The sequence below is a fragment of the Microcaecilia unicolor genome, chromosome 3 (genome assembly GCF_901765095.1).
Source record: "Microcaecilia unicolor chromosome 3, aMicUni1.1, whole genome shotgun sequence".
Taxonomy (NCBI): Eukaryota; Metazoa; Chordata; class Amphibia; order Gymnophiona; family Siphonopidae; genus Microcaecilia; species Microcaecilia unicolor.
This window is the reverse complement of record NC_044033.1, coordinates 197,420,325-197,442,541: the sequence shown is the minus strand read 5'-3', so window position 1 is coordinate 197,442,541 and position 22,217 is coordinate 197,420,325. Positions and strand designations below refer to the sequence as shown.

The window sequence follows — 22,217 nt, the reverse complement described above, 5'->3', positions numbered from 1 at the left end:
CATGACGGACACTTGTGGCCATCGACCAGAAGGTGGCGATAGAGAACTGAAAACTGAGTCGAGACCTCTCTCTGTTGGTTCTGGAATAGTGGGGACCTATGTAAGGGAAACTAGTTATGCCCCGACTTCCCTGTACAAGTCCTGTGTTGCCCTTATAATCTCCCCCATAAAAAGTAATGCACACACTGCCACGCTAACTTCCTCATATGTACAAAAGTATTGGCCCAACCTCCCTATCAACTAGACCACCCATGGGTTGTTGTTGTTTTTTTTCCTATTGGGTTTTTCTGCCAGAGTTGGACAAAGAGCTTTGAAAGGGATTTATGCTTGTATTTTCCATCTCATCCCAAAACACTGATCACATATGTTTGATGCCCCTCCCCGTCAGACAAGATGGGGTACAGTGCAGCAAATGGTTGGCTGAGGCAGTTTTCAATTTTCCATAGCCAGTACACTCCATCCCGACATTGGATTTTGCATAAAGAACTGCAAAGGATGAGACAGAAATCTGGAGAAGTGCCAGAAGGCTAAATGAAGTCTTGGAGGAGGGAGAACACTAGACCACAGGGTTTCTTTCAGAAAAAGTGGAAGGAATGGGGTGGTGTTATGAGATATTTCCAGGTCAGGTGAGGGTGAAGCTAAAAGTTAAGAAAGTGGTTTGGGAAGGCAGGTGAGGGGATTAAGCCTGGGATGGGGCATGACCAATATGAACTTAGATCTAGAACTTCCTTCCCGAACTTTGAGCATATGCTAGAAGGAGTCGGGTCCAGAGGAACTTCCAATGTATAATCAGGATTCAGATGGGAGATGGCAATGGATAGGATAGAGCTGTTTTTCTTAAAAATCTACCCACGTACCCTAAAGAGAGCAATTTTCACCTGCGGTTCTTGTACCAATTTTCAGACTAAAAAGCAGGTGCCCAAGGACAGAGCTGCTGTAGCCACTTGCCCTGCTCTATCTGTAAGCACCTAAAGCCTGCAAGTTTTCTTTTTTTCTTAGTTTTTTATTTATGTTTTTTCCATAACCATATAAAATCGACATTAAACATTTACCTTTCACAAATTGGATAACATTTGGAATGATTGCTTTTTACAGTTCCATGTCTCTTCAGCCATTAACATCATTGTGCTACTCTCCATCTCCCTCCCTCCCCTCCCCCCTTCTCCCCCCCCCCCCCCCTTCTAAGCCTGCAAGTTTTCTACCTTCACATGAGGAGTATGTGCTGTGGAATAACCTGCATATAGAATGGGTACTTCCCCAATAACCCTTTCACCAGGTATATGACGCTTGCAAGTGCCTACCCCATTGTAGATCCTTTGTATCCACAAAAATGCATTTTATCAGTTTATAACTCAGTGCTTTTTTTGTGCCGGTACGCAACGGTACGGCGTACCGGCACCTTTTTTTTTTTTGCTCCCCCCGCCCCGTGACGGACGCAGTGCCAGCCCCCATTTCCGGCCGCTGCTGCTTCTGTTGAGCAGCAGCGGCCGCTAGACAAAGAAAAAGATTTCTTTAAAAACTTCAAACCTGGCTGAAACGCGGCACCCCGGCACTGTAGACAGCCATTAGGCATTGGCTGTTGCCCCGCAGCCGCTCCTCCTCTTGCCTCTACGTCACTGCGCTCCTCCGGGGTCTTCCTCCAGGGGCAGTGACGTAGAGGCAAGAGGAGGAGCGGCTGTGGGGCAACAGCCAATGCCTAATGGCTGTCTACAGTGCCGGGGTGCCGCGTTTCAGCCAGGTTTCAAATTTTTTTTTTTAAATCTTCTTTTTCTTTGTGTAGCGGCCGCTGCTGCTCAACAGGAGAAGCAGCAGCGGCCAGAAATAGGGGCTGGTGCCGCGTGCGTCACGACTTCGCGCCGTTCGCGGGAAACTTGGCAGGGAGAGGGAAACCAACAGAGGGAAGGATTGGGGAGAGAGAGAAAGAGGGAAAACAACAGAGGGAAGGATTGGGGAGAGAGAGAAAGAGGGAAAACAACAGAGGGAAGGATTGGGGAGAGAGAGAGAGAGGGGGGGAAAACAACAGAGGGAAGGATTGGGGAGAGAGAGAAAGAGGGAAAACAACAGAGGGAAGGATTGGGGAGAGAGAGGGAAAACAGATGGAAGGATGGGGAGAGAGGGAAAAACAGATGGAAGGATTGGGGAGAGAGGGGGAAAAAACAGATGGAAGGATGTGGAGAGAGAAAGAGGGAAAACAACAGAGGGAAGGATTGGGGAGAGAGAGAAAGAGGGAAAACAACAGAGGGAAGGATTGGGGAGAGAGAGAAAAACAGATGGAAGGATGGGGAGAGAGAGGTAAAAACACAGATGGAAGGATTGGGGAGAGAGAGAAAGAGGGAAAACAACAGAGGGAAGGATTGGGGAGAGAGAGGGAAAACAGATGGAAGGATTGGGAGAGAGAGGGAAACAGATGGAAGGATGGGAGAGAGAGGGACGATGGAGAGGAGAGAGGGAAAACAGATGGAAGGATGGGGAGAGAGATGGGAAAAACAGATGGAAGGATGGGGAGAGAGAGGGAAAAACAGATGGAAGGATGGGGAGAGAGAGGGAAAAACAGATGGAAGGATGGGGAGAGAGAGGGAAAAACAGATGGAAGGATGGGGAGAGAGAGGGAAAAACAGATGGAAGGATGGGGAGAGAGAGGGAAAAACAGATGGAAGGATGGAGAGAGAGGGAAAAACAGATGGAAGGATGGGAGAGAGGGGAAAACAGATGGAAGGATGGGAGAAGAGGGAAAACAGATGGAAGGATGGGGAGAGAGAGGGAAAAACAGATGGAAGGATGGGAGAGAGGGAAAAACAGATGGAAGGATTGGGGAAGAGGGGAAAACAGATGGAAGGATGGAGAGAGAAAGGGAAAACAACAGAGGGAAGGATTGGGAGAGAGAGAGAGGAAAACAACGAGGGATTGGAGAGAGAAAGGGAAAACAACAGAGGGAAGGATTGGGGAGAGAGAGAAAGAGGGAAAACAACAGAGGAAGGATTGGGAAGAGAGAAAGAGGGAAACAACAGAGGAAGGATTGGGGAGAGAGAGGGAAAACAGATGGAAGGATGAGAGAGAGGGGAAAACAGATGGAATATGTAGAGGGAAAACAGATTGAAGGATTGGGAGAGGGGAAAAACAGATGGAAGGATGGGAGAGAGGGAAAAACAGATGGAAGGATTGGGGAGAGAGAGAGAGGGAAAACAACAGAGGAAGGATTGGGGAGAGAGGGGAAAAACAGATGGAAGGATGGAGAGAGAGAGAAAGAGGAAAACAACAGAGGGAAGGATTGGGGAGAGAGAGAAAGAGGGAAAACAACAGAGGGAAAGGATTGGGGAGAGAGAGGGGAAAACAGATGGAAGGATGGGGAGAGAGAGGGAAAAACAGATGGGAAGGATTGGGGAGAGGGGAAAACAGATGGAAGGATGGGGAGAGAGAGGGAAAAACAGATGGAAAGGAGGGGAGAGAGAGGGGAAAACACAGATGGAAGGATTGGGGAGAGAGGGAAAAACAGATGGAAGATGGGGAAAGAGAGAGGGAAAACAGATGGAAGGATGGGGAGAGAGAGGGGAAAAACAGATGGAAGGATGGGGAGAGAGAGGAGAGGGAAAACAGATGGATGGGGAGAGAGAGAGGGAAAACGGAAGGATAGGGAGAGAAAGAGGGAAGACGCGGGATGGAAGAATGCAGAAAGAAATAGGGAGACGACTGGAAGGATGGGAGAGAAAGGAAGCAGAGCTGCTGGATGGAAAAAGGGGAATAGAGAAAGACGAGAATAAGAGGAAGGGGCATGGGGAGAACAAGGTGAGGAAAAGGTGAAAAGCCACGGGTAGATGAAGGAAATTAAAGAATGGATAGCTAAGAATGAATTAAATCTGGACAGAGAGAGAGCCTGAAAATATTGAAGAAAGCAAAGAAAAGGAGACAAAAAATGACAAATGGCAAAGAAGAGGTTAAGCGGAAAACAAAGGAAAGGAGAATCACAGACTGGGACCAATATGGAAAGAAAAACAGTCACCAGACAACAAAGGTAGAAAAAATCATTTTATTTTCATTTAGTGTTTGTAATATGTCCAATTTGAGAATTTACATTGGCTGTCTTATTTTGCACTGGGTATACTACTACTACTACTTAGCAATCACGTTATTTTGTTCTCCTGTAGTGACTGTAATATTTTCAATGACGGTCTGTTTATATGCGCCATGGCTGGTATAGGGGGTGTGGTTAATGTGGGTAGGGGCCTATCATAGGGCGAATGGAGCCATATGTGGTGACCCGCCCATAATGAGTACCGGCACCTTTTTTCTACAAAAAAAGAGCACTGTTATAACTGAAACCACTACAGTAATTTCAATGTTTTTAGACAGGTTTCTTAGCTACAGAGCAGCTCATATAGTGCCCCTGTGAGGGTAGGGGTAGCTGAGGGACAAGTCACAGAGAGTTAAGAATAACAAAAGATTATTGTTGTCCCTCCCAGAGGTAAAGGGCAATAAGCCCCTGCTGACTCCCTCCAGGGTCCCCCTTCTGGCTCCTGTAGTAGGGTGGGGCAAGGGGGCTGGAGATTCTTGGGCAGGGTGTGAGTCTGGCAAAGGGAGAGAGAACCAGCTTTAAGTTTATGGCTGGGACACAGAACAGTTGGGATGTGTTAACATATATAGAGGAAAGAAGGCCCAAATGGAAGGCCTCATGTCCTCCAATCTGCCCTGGGATGTGATTCTTTCTCCCTGTCCCACTGCAAGAGCCCCTTAAGTACCTGGTTCGTTATCTTGTTGAAGGCGTCCTGCAATTTACCATGCACAGCCCCCAGCTTCTTGAAGTCCCGGTTGGCCTCATGGATGGGGATGAGAATCTTGTAAACTTCATTCACAGCCTCAAACAGACCGCCCTGGGAACAGAGGGGACTGAATCAGAATCCATCCCAGTCTAGGGAAGCCCCTGACAACCAAATTAAACACCTGCAGGACAATCCGAAGCCTCCTCCGGCACCTTCGCTCCCCTGCCCCCTTACCATGGTGAAAGAAGCTGCTGCCTGCTCCAGAAGCCCCACCAGCCCTGCCTCTGTAAAGTACTTCCCAGAGCAGACGCCCTCCTCATCAGGGGACAGGATGTCGTCTGAGACCGCCGACTCCTCCAGCACATTAACTGAGATGCTCTGAGAGGAAGAGAAAACAGTCAGAAAGAAGTCACTAATGCAAACCCTCCCAGGAAAAGGAGAGGAGAGGGAGGCAGTCACTAACAAATTCTACTTTCTAGTCCCTCCTCCCCCCAGCCATAGAAGGGAGAAGACTCAGGGAGGCAGCTGTGCTGGGGGGGGGGGGGGGGGGGGAGGGGGGGCAACACTTAATTGCATGGAGGGACCCTCTTCATTGTCCAACTGTTTAGCACTACTAGACCCTGGAGGAAGGAACTGAGTCATGACGTCAGCCGAGATCCTCCCTCCCACAGCACACAGGTACCTGGAAACTGACGCAGCCGATAGGCAGGTAACGGCAATCCTCCAGCATGTTCAGGTACTCTGCCACCAGCGCCGCAGCATGCACAAGGCACTGAGCTGCCTCCGCATAGTTCCCCCGCTCCGAGTGTTTCCCTGCCATGTTCTGCAGCCAAGTCAGGCGCAAGTCTGGAGAGTTCTGGTATCCCTTTGCAATCCTGCAAAATTCAAAATAAATCCATGCTTTTGCTGTCCCGTTCCCCGTGAATCATTTGCAGGATTGATGTAGCAGGGCCAGGCCCAGAGTCTGCAGCTGTACAGAGGCACAAGCAGGATGGTTTAACTTGGACCAAATCCCAGCCTGCGCAGATGGGGAAGTCTAGGATACACAGGCCAAACCCTCCCTTTAATGCCCCCTGAGGGAGTCTTGAGGATCGGCTGCTACAGACCACACAGCAATAACGAGGGAAAGGTTACAGGAGCTTTTATCAGGTCACATTTTTAAATCTCAGACCCTTCCCCCCTTCCCAGGCAGCTCTACCCAGAACCAATTTACAGTAAGAACCGGTGGGTACCTGTACATTAAGTCGATCAGCATCTCGGGGTCTTCCTGGTGCTCCTTCATTTTCACCGTGTCTGTCAGAATCATGTGCAGATTAAACACCAGGTCCTGAACCTGTGCCGTGAGTGAAGCAAATGAGAGACGTTCTCCTGACTCTGCAAACATAGTGGCCCTCCACAGTCCACCCCAGGCATCCTTCCACTTCATCACCCGCTCCGCAAAACACGGTGTCCCTCCACCCGAGGCCTCCGTTACCTGCTCTGGAGAGAGAGGCCGCCACTCTCCACTACCCACAGCCCCAGGCCACCAATCTCACTTACCTGCTCTGGGAAGGTGGTGTCTCGCAGCTCCAGGTCCTCCTCTGCGTAAGTCAAGATGGTTTTTAGTGACCGCCGCAGGTACTCTTCATTGAAGTTCTGGGAAGTCCCCACCAGTGAGGACAGAGACATTGTCACCTGCATTTTCACCCGGGCAAAATTCTGTGCAGAAGCAACAAAGTCACTTGTGGGCTCAGTAGACTGGTACTAGTAATAGTGGTGCTGGTACTTAGGGTTTTTCTGTCCCCCTCTCCATACTCACATTTCCAATCTCGAAGTTCTGGCGCATGAGCAGATAGAGGGAGGCACTGGCATGGGTGCGAACGGAGCCGACGCTGCTACTGCAGTGCCGCAGAAGCCTCAGGCACAGGTCCGCACACAGTTCGGTGTCCTCCTCAAAAAGTATTTCCGGGAACTAGCCAAGGACGGAGAGGGGAAACTGGGTCACAGTCGCATACAGGGCTGCTGCTCCCTTCTGCACCATTCCCACTTAATCCTGACATGCATTAGACCCCTACTTCAGGCCCCAGCCTGCATCTGCATGCCTCATGCTCTGCAACATTTCTGTTTCGCCTATGCCCTGGCACACCTCTATACCATGTGCCATTCTCAAGCCTTAGCATACGTCAGTGTTGTGTACACATTACCCTCAGGACCCAGCTGTGCTTTTATATATTGCAAATCTAGCATTACATTTATAAAATTAATCTATATTAAAATATCAAGTACCTTGCACACCAGCGCCCGCTGTGTACTGAAACAGTGCTGCAGGAAGAGGACACTCTGGTTACAGGCCAGGCTATGTAACAGGACTCTCAGGACGCTTCCTAGAAGGCTCTCCTTCACCTCCGACAGGACCACAGTCTGTGGGCACAAAACACAATGGGGAGGGGGAGCTGGAGACCATATGCGGATGATACGTTGATCTTTTGCAAATACAGAGAGTTCAAGGCTCAGTGTATACCAACGGGCTTCTTGTTCACCAGCAATGAAGATGGTCCGGGGTCCACAGAGACATACACTTATGTACCCAGAGCTGCTCCCGTCATTACCTACCTGCACAATTATCTCCAGCGTGTCCAACACTACTAGACTGGCCTCTGTTGCCAAGTTCCCCTCCACCATGGCCTCCAGCTCTCTATCCACTTTGCTCCTGTAAATGAGAAGCAGGAGGAGAGTTAGCGGTGGGTTCTGCAGCCTGTGACAAGGAAGAGGTGGTGGTGGGGGACGTATTTCTTCTGCAATCACTTTGCGACATGGAGGGGGAAGGGTACATTTCACCCTTCTCCTCCCTAAAACCTACTTATCAACTTTCTCTGCGTTCTGCCTCCAGGGCGCGATGTTTTTCCTCCAGCGAACGTTCTCCTGGGTGCCATACGGGCTTCTCTCTGTGCAGAAAAATGAAAAGATCAGGTAAGAAGCCTTCTGCGCAGCTGCTAAAATCTCCCCCACACAAGCAAGCTTGAGTCCTGGAGCAAGCCGGGCCGCCTGCAGGCTTTGATTCTGTTTACCAGCTCCAGCACCTCACCTCTGCTACGCCGCACCATCTCCTGCCTGGCGCCACCTGTGCCAAGGATGACCTCCTCCAGCCGTGCCTTCATATCCAGCGACTTCTTAAATGTCAGACTGTTTATCTGCTCAGATGTCTTTTGGCCCTTCACCAGATGCAATGGCAGTAAAGAAGAAGACATGTGTTAGGCTGCAGCTTGCACAGACCAGGGTCTCAGGTGTTTAATGATGATGTAAAGAGAACTTAGACATACACAGGTAGCTTCCAGTCATGCCCTCCCACCAGAACGCCTCCTTTTAAAAGCCCACTCCCACTTGGGAAGTTCATTTATCACAGATTCCGTCAATTTACCCAAGCAAGCTCCTGAAAAAGTGACTCCACATTGAAGCATGCTCACCTTGTACTCGAAGCAGGACACGCAGAGATCCATTAGGTCCAGCAGACGGCCGATCTGTAGGGTGGAGAGGTCAGAGAACCATTTCCCTAGCACTTCCTCATCTGCGTTCTTCAGCACCCAGAGCAGACAGAGGAGCAGGATCCGACTGTACTCCGCAGAGAGTGTGCCAGGCTGGCGGGAGGCCTGGGGGCAAAGAGCGGCATGTGCGTTTGGGAAAAGGGAGAGATGGGTAGGGGAGGCATCTGCACCCAGTTAAATGAGTAACATAGAAAAATACAGGAGTCTTCGGGAACCCTTACAGCTGAAGCCAGAGCAATTCAATCTAGGTCCATCCCAAATCCCAACAGCTCCCCTTATCAAACTGAACTCCTAACCGAAAGTGACTCCACCAAGAGTCCTGGCTGAATTATCTGAAGAGACAGGGCAGGTATCAATTCTGGGCACAAAGGGGATACTCACAGCAGTGGGCAGCTGGAAGGAGCTGGTTTTGTAGCCCTGGGGCAGGGGGGAACCTGCTATGGCCATAGCAACCGACTGGCTGATGGTGCTACTGCTGCCGTTGTCCAGGTCCCCCATCTCATCGCAGTAGATAGACGAGGTGAGGCGACTTCGCTGAGTGTGAATCTCTGCAAAGCAAGAAAAAATCTCCTCAGACCTTCTCATACAGCTTCCCTTCTATGACCAATACCCTCTTCATAAGGGATCTCCACAAGAAGGGGACAGAGACTCAGGAAGACCATCAGGGAATAATTTCTTCACAGCGGACAGGTTGGTGGCCATGTGAAACAGACTTTCTAGGGAGAAGGTGGAGACCAAAAAATAACAGTTCTTGTTGGAGAGGCACAGAGGACGCTCAGCTGCAGTGGGGGAAGAAGCGAGGGGGTAAAGCCTGGAAAAGGCACAGAGGATCCTTAGCTGAGGAAGGAAGGCTTTGAGGTCTTTATCTGTCCTTATTTTCTGAATATACGTGTGTCTTATCCTGTTCCCATCCATAGAAATTAGAGACACCCAAACCACAGGCAAGCAAAAGTGGTTGGCATCAAATTGTATTTATACAAAACGCAGTTGTAGAAATTCCCTTAAAGAACAAGAAACGCAAGAATAGCGAAGATATTAATCCAGCACAAAACGCTCATGTCTCAGCCACCTAATACCGGTCACAGAGGAAAAGAAGTGGCTAAATTATAGCTCAGCATGGAAAAGAAATAGAAAGCCAACATTATCTCATACTGAGACCAGAACCAATCACTCCTTCACATTCTGCTGAATTCCACTTTTTCTGGTCCCCACCCTCACGCTAGTGACTGAGAATCCAACAGGAGGAGAGGGGGCTCTATGGAAGTAAACGTGCGAGGGAAGAGCTCCAATCTCTTCCCTCTCTTACCTGTGAAGTCATAGAGCTGAGGCACTGTGTCCATCAATATGCCGATGAGCGGCAGGTACAGCTGGGCCACGTGCGCCTTCACCAGGGGGTCTGCGTAGCGCGTGTCCATGTCGTGGCTACACAGCAGGTTCTGAAGGGTACTGATGGCCTTCTTGTGCAGGAAGAACATGCTGCAAGGAGGGGTGGGGGAGAGAGATCAGAATTACAACACAACTCATCCATGACAGCGCACGCGCACGCACACGCGCTCTTGGACTTCAACACAACATCTGAGAACTGCAGTCCTACCCCCAACAAAGAGCTGGACTCACCCCTCCCCATCAGGCTCCAAAATGAGCGCCAGCTCCGTCAGAACTAGACCCGTCAGGAAGTGCTGATGCCGAAAGGGTACCGACAGTTCGAACATGTTACTGATTCGCTGGTCCTGCAGGTGGCTGGAGAAAGCAGAGCTCTGCAGGGTAACAAGAGGAGAAAGCACAGATGAAGACAGGGCAGGTGACAGCAGAGAGAAAGGGAGAGGGGGAACACGGGAGAGCAAAAAAGGCAGCTGTTACCTGAGAGGTGGCAGAGGATACAGAAGGGGAAGGCGAAGCAGGTGGTGACAAGGTGCTGCAGGGTAGGTTTAAAGTCACGTAGTGCTCGTGACTGCACACTATACGGGTCAGATCCATCCTCAGGGCGATCAGGGCATTCGGGTTTTGTGCTGTTTGAAGCTTGTTGTTGATCTGGAGAGGTGAGAAAGGCCAGGAATCAGACACCTCACACCCCAGCACTACCAAGTCTGGAGATCACTTGGAGCAAGGCCAACGGTATGGCCGGTGCTCTTTCCGATTCTACGTCCACATCCCACCTAATACCTGTGTGCTTGGCACAGTTTGGAGTGGGCATGAGAGGATAATGCCCTCTGAACACTGAGTCCTAACGTTGAATTACCCCCCCCCCCCTTCACTGCCAATATGGCTTCCTTACCCTTGACCACCCCCAAAATAAACTAGAAAAATGCCTGCGAGTGCCCCTCTACCCTCCTATCCATCGATGCCTGGTGCAGTCCCCATTCAAAGGCTCCTAACGGGGTCCGGATAGGAGGCTACAGTCCCTGACCTGCTTGTAGTAGGTTCGGATAAGAACAAAAACATAGCCTCGGTCGATCAGGGACAGCAGGTCATTGAGAAAAAAAGCCAAGCTGGTGTTCAGACGCTCTGTCAGCTCCATGTCCTGAGGAGAGAAAAATGCAGAAGGATAAGACACAGCATCCTCAGCATAGTGTAGCAGGCTTGTGGCCTCCTGCTGACCAGACACTAGTCCAGAACCTGACCCCCAGACAGGTCAACAGCCAGAAATGAGACCTACCTCAGTCGGCCTTCCTGAAAACACACAGACCACTCCAAGGTAATAAGGGCCTATCCTGCCTGAGAAGCTGCTCCTCTACATGGAGGCATTAGCTATCAGACTTTAGGCATTAAACCGTCAGCTGCAGCCCCTTTCTAAGGAACACTGCGTTATAACTGAGGCAAATTGCAAAGAAGCACATGGTGGAATATGCAAATGGGGAGAGAAACAGGAAAACTAAAGAAAGAAATGAAAGTTTCACATGGATGGGTGGAAATATGATAGAGATACAGAAGCAAATGGACAGAATGTGACAGCGGATATCTGAAGACCCCAGACCCCTCCCCCTGACTTACACTCGAGCAAGTGCTCACCTTCTGATAGCGGCTGGCTATATCCGTGCTAATGGTACAGACCAGCGCACCGATGTCATCCACAAACCTGTCCGGGAAGCGAGTTCTCCGGGGAGTGTCCAGCTTGTCCAGGAGATAGAGATGATGAGCCATACTCTTCACCTATACAAGGAGAAAAACCCAAATCCACACAATTAAGATGGAGTAGAAGGGTTGGGAGAACACATAACAAAGTTTCGACATACCATGAGCTGAAAGAAGAACCAGGCCTGGTGCAGGGCTGCCTCACGGACCGAGCTGGTGCTGACGACCCACTGTAAGGCCAGTTCCTCATGGAGCAACTGCAGGCAGAGCAAAAAGACAGACTGTTAAATTCATGAACAGCATGAACCCAACATCCCAGAATGCAGTGGGGGAAAAGCGTTAAAATCCCAAATCTGCCCTAGGGGGTAGATGTGTCCCCATCTCGAGTGGCATCCCTTGGATAGTTTGCATATGGCTCACATGAGAATACATTTATTTATTGGGATTTATTAACTGCCTTTATGAAGAGATTCACCCAAGGCGGTGTAAGTTTAAGCTCAAACTTACAATTTTGTTAACAGCATAACAAAACTAAAATAACCAAGAATAAACTAAATACAAGAAACGAGGTAAACTTGACAACAGTAAATTGAAACCTAATAATAAAACTACTGTGAAACTGTATTAAAAATGTGCACATTTAACAGCACTGAAATTCAAATACCAGAGATATAATACGACATTAGCATAAGCATAATACTAATGAAACACCTAATAAGCAGCATTAGAACATTCAACTAACACAGATACTAAAGATTTTCTACATGTCCCTTCCCACCTCCCCCCCTCCAAACCACGTTTTCCTTGGTGCTGCTCATGAAGGAGTAAGCCGTGATATTAGCAGATAATGCAAATTAAAGTCAGAGAGAGTTTTTCATCCCCAATTTACTAACCCATTCCTTCTCCCATGACACCTACAGATCCTGGTCCCATTCCCACCTCTATCACAAGTTTGTGCAAGATTTAGTGCTATCACACTTAGACAAGGTGATCTCAGATGCTACCAAACTCAGTGAGCCTAGAACTGACACTTCCGAAACCCAGGTCCCCAAACCTACCACTGCCAGAAATCTCAATGTATGTGACCTAGTGTTGAGTGTCCAAACCTATGCTGAATATCATTGACAAATTAATCATTTAAAACATTAACTTAAAAAAATCTACTCGGAGGGGGGGCTATGAGAAGGAAAAGCTCTCCCCCCTTCAATCCTACTACCTTTTTGGCCGTCAGCCTCTGCTGCCCCGGCGGGGTGAAAGAGGTGCCCTCAACATAGGCAGATGCACGGTTGGGGCTTCGCTCGCTGGCCTGTGAAACAAGGAGGGAAGGTGGGAGGAATAGGAGGAGATGATGGAGAAGAGAGGAGTTAATGTGAACAGAAGATGAGATAGATAAGGTGTAGGGGGCGGGGGTCTCTCTATCCCCCTTTGAAATTGTTGTTTCTTGATGTGACATCACCATCTCAATATTCACTCACAGATATCGGACATGCAATATGCAGGCATGGCCACCAGGCGTCACTGCAGGACAAGAGAAAACCCGGGCATGGCCAACCGATGGCAGCAGGAACCCAAGGAAATTGGCAGATCCGTGGACAGTAGAAAAGGAAAAAGTTAAGTCAGAGAAAGAAGACTCAGTGTCCACAGAATCATGAGTAGCAGCAGTCTCTGCAGTATCAACCCCAGAGGAAAGTGAACACAGTAAAAACAGGGCAGTTGCCTCTTTTCCCACAGTAAGGCCACAGCACTCCGGGTTTTTGGTTTTGAGGTGCATATTCACAGGTGATTTAATGGGGTACTGTGATATTTATGTTGCTGTTATAGCAAGGAAAGAGATTCTTGGTAGATCAGGGCCATTAAAGATGTCACAATACGATAGGGAAAGTTTCCTCTGGGGAAGGGAAGGCAACTGCATGGAATTAATATCCTCTTCAGCCAAGCAGACTATGGAGAAACAGCAGACAGATGCAGATAGCATGGATGGGTGGAAGGGAAGGGAAGGGAGGGGAGGGGAAGGGAGAGAAACTTTGCCATAAGTGAGGAAAAGTGCACCTGTCTCGGCTCAGCACCAGAGCTGGGATAATTTCGGCGTAGAATGGCCCGAGGGCCCCCAGGAGCATAAGCGGAGTTCACCCAGGAGTGCGAGCGATCAATTCCCTGCAACAAGCAAGCAGTTACCCAGCAAGAGACAGAGAGAAAAAAAGTAAGACCCCCAAAACAGAGACCATGAACAACAACAAAGAGCCCATGACAAGAGCAGCCAATGACTTGCTGAATGCTTTCCAAGGCAGGAGTCGCCATCTATTATTATACCAGGGAAGTGAGGACAGGTTGACCAATGCTGCTGACTTTTCACCCCCACCCCTTCCTGGCAGCATCCATAGGACAAGATGGGGAGGGCCAGAGGCACGACAGTGGATGGTGAAATCATCAGGGAGGAGGAGGGGGGACTGAAGGATTTTTCACTCTCCTGAGGGGGGACCTGAGGTGTGGGGCCACGACCGAGTTCCTCTCTCCTCCTGACGGTGACTCCTGAATTGAAAAGCATCAATCCCTTGATTAGAAGGGCTACTTTTACCAGAATAGTTCATATCAGCGAGGCAGAAAATGAGAGAGCTGGCTTTATTCTTCTGCCTGTTGAAATGACAGCTGACTCTCTATGCAGTCCCCAAAGTACTCATATGGCACATGGCAGGAACCACCACCAAATGCAAATACCACCACCCAGACAGCCCCAACCCCTTACCCATTACATAGCACAGACTGGACCTCGGTGAAGGGAGATCCATGGAAAGAGGGGACACAGGGACAAGGAACCCCCTCAAAGATGGGACTCAGTGACTCTCTGAGCCTAAAGACAGAGCCTCGAAGACTTACACTGAATGGCTGTAGTTTTCAGATTCCCCCCCCCCCCTTTTTCTAGTTCCTCTCCCTACACCTGCCCTCTGTATGAAGGCTGGATCAACTAATACTATGGACAGACCTGGAGAGAGATTCCAGTCCAGACACTCAAGGTATGGGCTCAGGGACACCCAGTTTCCATCGCTGCACTCAAGGAGACAGATGGACAGAACTAGTGACATCCAGGGGTGCAGACTCCCCAGTGATCTCCTGGGTGGTGACAAATGGGAGAGGGGCGAGACAGAAGGACTTGTCACATCCAGGGGTGCAGACTCTGCCCAATGATCCCTAGGATAGTGAGGGACAGACAGGATGTGTCACATGCAAGGGTACAGACTCTTCCCAGCCCACCTCAGGGAGAGAAAGCATTATGACCGGTGACATCAAGAGACACAATTCCTTGTTCCAGAGCTCATGGGGGGAATGTGAGAACTGAATCCAGAGTGAGGGTGCAGCCCCTTTTCTTCAAGGAGAAGAGGGTATTTTAATGTCCTTCTCTCAGTGCTAGCTATATAAAACTCCATCCAAGCAGCTCCTGGAGCGCAAGGAGGCCCAAGGAAGGAGGAGCCAATTATAGCCACCCCCGTATCCTCTGAGGAGAATCTCTCCTGCTCTGGAGGTCCTTCACTTGAACATCTGCCACTGTGAAGAAGGCAGAACAGTGATAAGCGATGTCTGAGGATATAGACTCTTTCTCACCCCTTACCTTGTTGCCGATTATCTGCTGTATCTCCATGTCTGGAGTGCTGGGGGTGGTGGCCAGGTCAGGGTTACTGTTGCTGATGCTTTTAGAGCAGGACAGGTTCAAGCTGCTGGGGCGTCCAGTGGCCCGTGACAGGGTAGCATACTGAATGGGACCCCCATGTGGGCTGGCTCCAGATACTGAGAACAGAGAAAAAAACGAGCACATGAACAGGTTTGACTCCCAGCTTGAATCCCCTTAAATTTAGAGATTCAAATGCACTTGCAAAGACATTCAACCACTGCAGTGACATGACAAAGCTCAGAAAGGATTCTTCAGGGAGACCCTCTAATCTACTGCAACCTAACAGAGGACTTAATTAGTCACAAAATCCCTATCTGGGTCCTATACGACTTACAAAGGAACAAAAACACCAAACAATAATGGGGACATAGACTGTTGAAGTCTGCCCGGCCTTGTCCTTAGTTTCCAACTACTGAGGTTGCTGTCAATGACATCAGGAAAGGACAGAACACAGCTTGTGGTTCAGCCAAACCTCCCTGCAGAGCACACAGGAAAACATTCACCCAAGTAGCTGCCAGCATCTCCACAAAGCACCCCGTTTCAACCCATGTCTCAGTTCATACCTGAACAGTGTGGTAAAACAGGATACTGCCCTGGGATGTAGAGGGAGAAGCCACATGGATTGGAAAGAAAGGCCAGAGGGTTAAAGGGTTGATGGGAGGGAGGGAGCTAGCATGCCCCCTCTTCCAGGGCCTCTAGTTTGCTCACCACTAGCCATGGGACCCAGCTCCATGCTGGGCAGGTGGAATACATGGTAGATATAGGAGGTAAGAAGGCTGCAGTGGCCCTGCTGGTCCTGGCCCCCATCAAGGCATCGGTGCATTTGGGTCACCATTAGCGCCATAGCTTCGAATGCTGCTCGGCCCAGGTTCACTGCAAGAGAGGAGCACACAACATGGGATAATGAAGAGAGCTCTGCCACTTTCAACCAAACTCGGGTGGGGGAAGCAAGCAGGGGGAGGAGGAGGAGGAGAAGGAGAACAGATCCTCACTTATCTATACCTCTGGTCAAGGCAGGTAGGAGAGACTGAAGGGAAACACAACCTTGAATCTGATAGCAGAGAAAGACTACAAGGGCCAAGCAGTGCCCGAAACCCCAGGGATCTTCACCAGTAGAGATCCTCTGGATTTATCTCAGGCTTTCAAGAACTCAGCTATCCTGCCTCCACTGCCTACTCCAGGAGGCCATTCTATGCTATCACTCTTCCCATGAAGCTGCTCTTGAGAGCCCCATACCATGGCTACTTATTCTAGAAGACAATGGAGCAGGAGCAGGAGTAGTCACCATTGACACGTCTTTGTATTTTATACCTTATGGTTATATTTGTTTTAATATTAACAGGAATACATATTGAACAATACCTAGGTATGTCTCATTATATATTTCTTTGTATGTATGTTCATGGATAACTGTAGTTTTAATGTTTTATGTATTCTTTTTAATGTGTATGATTTTAAACGCCATATGACCATCCTCCCAACCGTCAGGGGCAGGGTTTGGCACTCACCAATCTGCCCACCAATGACTGGCGGCCGAACGATGAGCAGAATGAGTTTTCCCAGCACATGATGACAGAAGGCAACTAATGGCTCCAGGCTGGCAGCCCGCAGGTTGGCCATGCTGGACTTAAGCTCTGCCTCCACGTTGTTTTCAGTGATAACAACGTCCTTTAGTCGGAAGGGAAAGGAACGTTCCTCCAGCACGTGTACAAGGGTGAAAAACTTATCCAAGCATGCGTCCTGTGCCAGAGAATTAAAGGGTTAAACACACAGGGGTTAAGTCTATAAAGTGGGGGCTAACATTTACACACACATACATATTGTAAACGTCAAAATTCTGCCTGAGGGGCGGAGCCTGGGCTCTCGCACGCGTTACTTCTAGAATACTATATGATAGGCACAAGTTCTATAGCTGCAAACTTAGCCACACGTATCTGACCTGTAATGCTAGTATTCCTTTAAAGAATCAGAGATGCACTGGTATACGACTGTCCTCCCAAATTCTCACCTGAGGGTGCACAGAAGACACAGCCACCACCTCCACATTAAACACAGCCTTATGATTATCCACCCACTTCATGCCCGGCAGCTGTACCTGGAGACAGGAAACAAGCATGTGATAGAGAAAGGGTTCGTCAGTGGGTTGGAGGCAGCAGAGGGGCATCTGTGTACAACATGGAAAAGGATCTTACCTGGAACACATGGAAAAATTAGGTCGTACCTGATCATTTTCTTTCCGTTAGTCCTTCCCACTATTCCAGAACCTGTGGAATAATTGTGTTCATCAACCAGCAGATGGAGATAGAGAACTGAAAACTGAGCTCTCTTGGCATCTAGTCCAGCTCCTCAGTATTAGCAGTAAGGATAATACTCAGAACAAACACAACAACCTTAAACAACTTGCTAGCCAAACACTAACCAGATGAGTATACATGTGTGGACCTCTCACCTCTGGACAACTTGTAGAGAACAAGAGAGATGCAGGAAGCACTACATAAGTACATATAAGTACATAAATAATGCCATATTGGGAAAAGACCAAGGGTCCATCGAGCCCAGCATCCCGTCCACGACAGCAGCCAATCCAGGCCAAGGGCACCTGGCAAGCTTCCCAAACGTACAAACATTCTATACATGTTATTCCTGGAATTGTGGATTTTTCCCAAGTCCATTTAGTAGCGGTTTATGGACTTGTCCTTTAGGAAACCGTCCAACCCCTTTTTAAACTCTGCTAAGCTAACCACCTTCACCACTTTCTCCGGCAACGAATTCCAGAGTTTAATTATATGTTGGGTGAAGAAAACTTTTCTCCGATTTGTTTTAAATTTACTACACTGTAGTTTCATCGCATGCCCCCTAGTCCTAGTATTTTTGGAAAGCGTGAACAGATGCTTCACATCCACCTGTTCCACTCCACTCATTATTTTATATACCTCTATCATGTCTCCCCTCAGCCGTCTCTTCTCCAAGCTGAATAGCCCTAGCCTCCTTAATCTTTCTTCAAAGGAAAGTCGTCCCATCCCCGCTATCATTTTAGTCGCCCTTCTCTGCACCTTTTCCAATTCTACTATATCTTTCTTGAGATGCGGCGACCAGAATTGAACACAATACTCAAGGTGCGGTCGCACCATGGAGCGATACAACTGCATTATAACATCCTCACACCTGTTTTCCATACCTTTCCTAATACCCAACATTCTATTCGCTTTCCTAGCTGCAGCAGCACACTGAGCAGAAGGTTTCAGTGTATTATCGACGACGACACCCAGATCCCTTTCTTGGTCCGTAACTCCTAATGTGGAACCTTGCATGACGTAGCTATAATGCGGGTTCTTTTTCCCCACATGCATCACCTTGCACTTGCTCACATTAAACGTCATCTGCCATTTAGCCGCCCAGTCTCCCAGTCTCGTAAGGTCCTCTTGTAATTTTTCACAATCCTGTCACGATTTAACAACTTTGAATAACTTTGTGTCATCAGCAAATTTAATTACCTCGCTAGTTACTCCCATCTCTAAATCATTTATAAATATATTAAAAAGCAGCGGTCCTAGCACAGACCCCTGAGGAACCCCACTAACTACCCTTCTCCATTGTGAATACTGCCCATTTAACCCCACTCTGTTTCCTATCCTTCAACCAGTTTTTAATCCACAATAGGACATTTCCTCCTATCCCATGACCCTCCAATTTCCTCTGTAGCCTTTCATGAGGTACCATGTCAAACGCCTTTTGGAAATCCAGATACACAATATCAACCGGTTCCCCTTTGTCCACATGTTTGTTTACTCCTTCAAAGAATTGAAGTAAATTGGCCAGGCAAGATTTCCCCACACAAAAGCCGTGACTCGGTCTCAGTAATCCATGTCCTCGGATGTGCTCTGTAATTTTGTTTTTACTAATAGCCTCTACCATTTTCCCCGGCACTGACGTCAGACTCACCGGTCTATAATTTCCCGGATCTCCCCTGGAGCCTTTTTAAAAAATCAGTGTTACATTGGCCACCCTCCAATCTTCCGGTACCACGCTCGATTTTAAGGATAAGTTGCATATCACTAGCAGTAGCTCCGCAAGCTCATTTTTCAGTTCTATCAGTACTCTAGGATGAATACCATCCGGTCCAGGAGATTTGCTACTCTTCAGTTTGCTGAACTGCCCCATTACGTCCTCCAGGTTTACCGTGAAGTCAGTAAGTTTCTCCGACTCGTCCGCTTGAAATACCATTTCCGACACCGGTATCCCACCCAAATCTTCCTCGGTGAAGACCGAAGCAAAGAATTCATTCAGTCTCTCCGCTACGTCTTTGTCTTCCTTGATCGCCCCTTTTACCCCTTGGTCATCCAGCAGCCCAACCGATTCTTTTGCCGGCTTCCTGCTTTTAATATACCGAAAACATTTTTTACTATGTTTTTTTGCCTCTAATGCTATCTTTTTTTCGTAATCCCTCTTGGCCTTCTTTATCTGCGCCTTGCATTTGCATTGACACTCCTTATGCTGCTTCTTGTTATTTTCAGACGGTTCCTTCTTCCATTTTCTGAAGGTGTATCTTTTAGCTCTAATAGCTTCCTTCACCTCACTTTTCAACCAGGCCGGCTGTCTTTTGGACTTCCGTCTTTCTTTTCTAATTCGCGGAATATGTATGGCCTGGGCCTCCAGGATGGTATTTTTGAACAGCGTCCACGCCTGTTATACAGTTTTTACTCTCTCAGTTGCCCCCCTAAGGTTTTTTTTTAACCGTTCTTCTCATTTTATCATAGTCTCCTTTTTTAAAGTTAAACGCTAATGTATTTGACTTTCTGTGTACAATTACTTCAAGGTCGATATCAAAACTGATCATATTATGATCACTGTTATCAAGCGGCCCCAGTACCATAACGTCCCTCACCAGATCATGCGCTCCACTAAGGACCAAGTCTAGAATTTTTCCTTCTCTCGTCGGCTCCTGCACCAGCTGCTCCATAAAGCTGTCCTTGATTTCATCAAGGAATTTTACCTCTGTAGCGTGTCCCGATGTTACAAGACGGAAGTCATTATTTGACCCATTACTTCACATCGATTAAATATCTCAGAAACCTTGAGCGGGCCTCTGGAATAGTGACAAGAAAATTATCAGGTAAGACCTAAGGAGTAGCCTAGTGGTTAGAGCATGAAGTCTTGACATCCAGGGGTGCCCGGTTCAAATTCCACTGCTGCTCTTTGTGATCTTGGATAAGTCACTTCTCTCCATTGCCTCAGGTACAAAATTAGATTGTGAGCCCTCCAGGAGACAGAGGAATATCCAGTGTACTTGAATGTAACTCACTTTGAGCTACTGCTGAAAAAGGTGTGAGCAAAATCCAAATAAATAAAAATGTCATGTTTTAGAAAGGCTTTGAAATATTATTTGTTTGACAAATATTTAGGTTCTGCTTAAATTGATGTAATCTTTTTTTACGTAACCTGCTTTGATTCCTTGGTTGATTTAAGCGGGATATAAGCAATGGAATGGAATGGAATTGGTCTGACCCAGTATGGCTATTCTTAGTTTCTTATATTTAAATCCACGGGGCACCAGAGATAGGGATCTGAAGACCTCCCGATATGACTCTGTAGACTCAAGTCACCCAAAAAGCTCAACTGCTGGACCAGCTGACCAGGAGCAAAGCACTCAGGACCACAGGTTGAAAAGTGTGTCCATCCACCTGCTGGAGACAGAAAATACTGAGGAGCTGGACTGGATGCCAAGAGAAATACGTTTCAGCTCAGTTTTCTATCCAACAGGTTCAGGAATAGTGGGAAGCTACGTAATGGAAAGGGGCTGTCCTATCAATACTGGGGATTCCAGCTCCTTACCAGAGTGTCCTATTGGCTCAACAGTGGGGACTGGAGTTTCTTGCTAGAGGACTCCTCTTGGATTTTCATTAGCTAATTTCCTCCAGAGCACAGAAGCGACATGTGGATGTTATATGTACAAGATTTTAACTGCTTAGGTTTAAGCAGGGTATAAGTTTGGGGGTGTGAACAGCACCAGGGTAAAGGGTACACTTACATCAGGAGTCAGCACTGAATAACTGGGAGGCGGCTTCTCCACAGACACTGGGAGGCTGAAGTGTCCAGTCCTCAAACGTCCATGCTGCATGAGAGGGACCCACTGCACAGAAAGAGAGAGGGAAATGAAAAGGGCAGCAAGAGGTCATACGAGGCTCCATGTGCAGCCTTAGGATTTGCAAGTTAGAGGCCTAGAATTGAAAATCAGCCTTGAGAGCCTGGATTTGGGCATCGCAATTAGCCGCTTATTCTCGGCTGATTACAAACGCTGAGCTTTAGATCCCTAAACTTATAGGGCAGGTAGTGGACTTCCTTGACCCACCCTGGTCCTGTCCCTTTTAATAGCCCAGTTTCTAGGCGCCTGGATTTTTCAAGCATCTAAATATTTTAAAAATGGGCCTGTAAACATTTACCTTGCTCCCCGCCTTCCTTTTAAGGACTGGTGGTTGGGAGGCGGGGATAGTGCTGGGCAGACTTATACGGTCTGTGCCAGAACCGGTGGTGGGAGGCGGGGCTGGTGGTTGGGAGGCGGGGATAGTGCTGGGCAGACTTATACGATCTGTGCCCTGAAAAGGACAGGTACAAATCAAGGTAAGGTATACACAAAAAGTAGCACATATGAGTTTATCTTGTTGGGCAGACTGGATGGACCGTGCAGGTCTTTTTCTGCCATCATCTACTATGTTACTATGTTAAATGTATGTACTTAGCTAAAGAAAATATTTATTGAGGGGTTCTGGGCACTTAAACTTCTAAAGGCCGATATTGAGTCAGCGGTGACCGGCATTGAATATCCGGTTTCATTTTTGGCCGCCGGAATTTAATCGGTTAAAGATAGGTGTGCTATTTACCCCGGCAGTAACTGGCTATATCGCGCAATACAGCCGGTTAGCCGCTAACCACGAACATTCAGCGGAGATAACCGACCACAGTGGTTTAGCCGGCTAAACGCTATTTAACCAGACAGGAGCCATTCCAGGCTGGTTAAATACTGCCAATTATCAGGGGGGAAAGATCTTTTGAATACCAGCCTTGTAATGTCACACCCATCCCCTCCCCACTGCCAGCTCTGTGTTCAAATCCCACTACACAACTCCCAGGGCAGGTTCCTACACCACAACATCCTTTCAGGCTCCTTCATCACTATACAGCACCCCTACCAAACCATGCGGACCCTCC

General features: G+C 48.2%; 1 protein-coding gene across 6 annotated transcripts in view; it reads right to left on the bottom strand.

Annotated features, from left to right (window-relative positions):
- The window catches only part of DOCK6 (dedicator of cytokinesis 6), a 62,481-nt gene that overhangs the window by 10,991 nt on the left and 29,273 nt on the right, over positions 1-22,217 (bottom strand). For 3 of the 6 annotated variants that reach the window (XM_030197004.1, XM_030197006.1, XM_030197005.1), the window contains exons 18-42: positions 21,040-21,141; positions 17,020-17,106; positions 16,520-16,751; positions 15,720-15,884; positions 14,952-15,127; positions 13,397-13,501; positions 12,564-12,653; positions 11,509-11,604; positions 11,285-11,425; positions 10,683-10,796; positions 10,136-10,306; positions 9,893-10,032; positions 9,582-9,751; positions 8,657-8,823; positions 8,198-8,380; positions 7,819-7,945; positions 7,594-7,678; positions 7,347-7,443; positions 7,020-7,154; positions 6,553-6,705; positions 6,294-6,452; positions 5,987-6,087; positions 5,437-5,629; positions 4,989-5,132; positions 4,734-4,865 (exon numbers count right to left, since the gene is read on the bottom strand). In XM_030197004.1, the coding sequence (XP_030052864.1) occupies positions 4,734-4,865; positions 4,989-5,132; positions 5,437-5,629; positions 5,987-6,087; positions 6,294-6,452; positions 6,553-6,705; positions 7,020-7,154; positions 7,347-7,443; positions 7,594-7,678; positions 7,819-7,945; positions 8,198-8,380; positions 8,657-8,823; positions 9,582-9,751; positions 9,893-10,032; positions 10,136-10,306; positions 10,683-10,796; positions 11,285-11,425; positions 11,509-11,604; positions 12,564-12,653; positions 13,397-13,501; positions 14,952-15,127; positions 15,720-15,884; positions 16,520-16,751; positions 17,020-17,106; positions 21,040-21,141 (3,465 nt within the window). The remainder of the gene's footprint in view (positions 1-4,733; positions 4,866-4,988; positions 5,133-5,436; positions 5,630-5,986; positions 6,088-6,293; positions 6,453-6,552; positions 6,706-7,019; positions 7,155-7,346; positions 7,444-7,593; positions 7,679-7,818; positions 7,946-8,197; positions 8,381-8,656; positions 8,824-9,581; positions 9,752-9,892; positions 10,033-10,135; positions 10,307-10,682; positions 10,797-11,284; positions 11,426-11,508; positions 11,605-12,563; positions 12,654-13,396; positions 13,502-14,951; positions 15,128-15,719; positions 15,885-16,519; positions 16,752-17,019; positions 17,107-21,039; positions 21,142-22,217) is intronic. The other 3 variants (XM_030197007.1, XM_030197008.1, XM_030197009.1) reach the window with 3 other exon arrangements.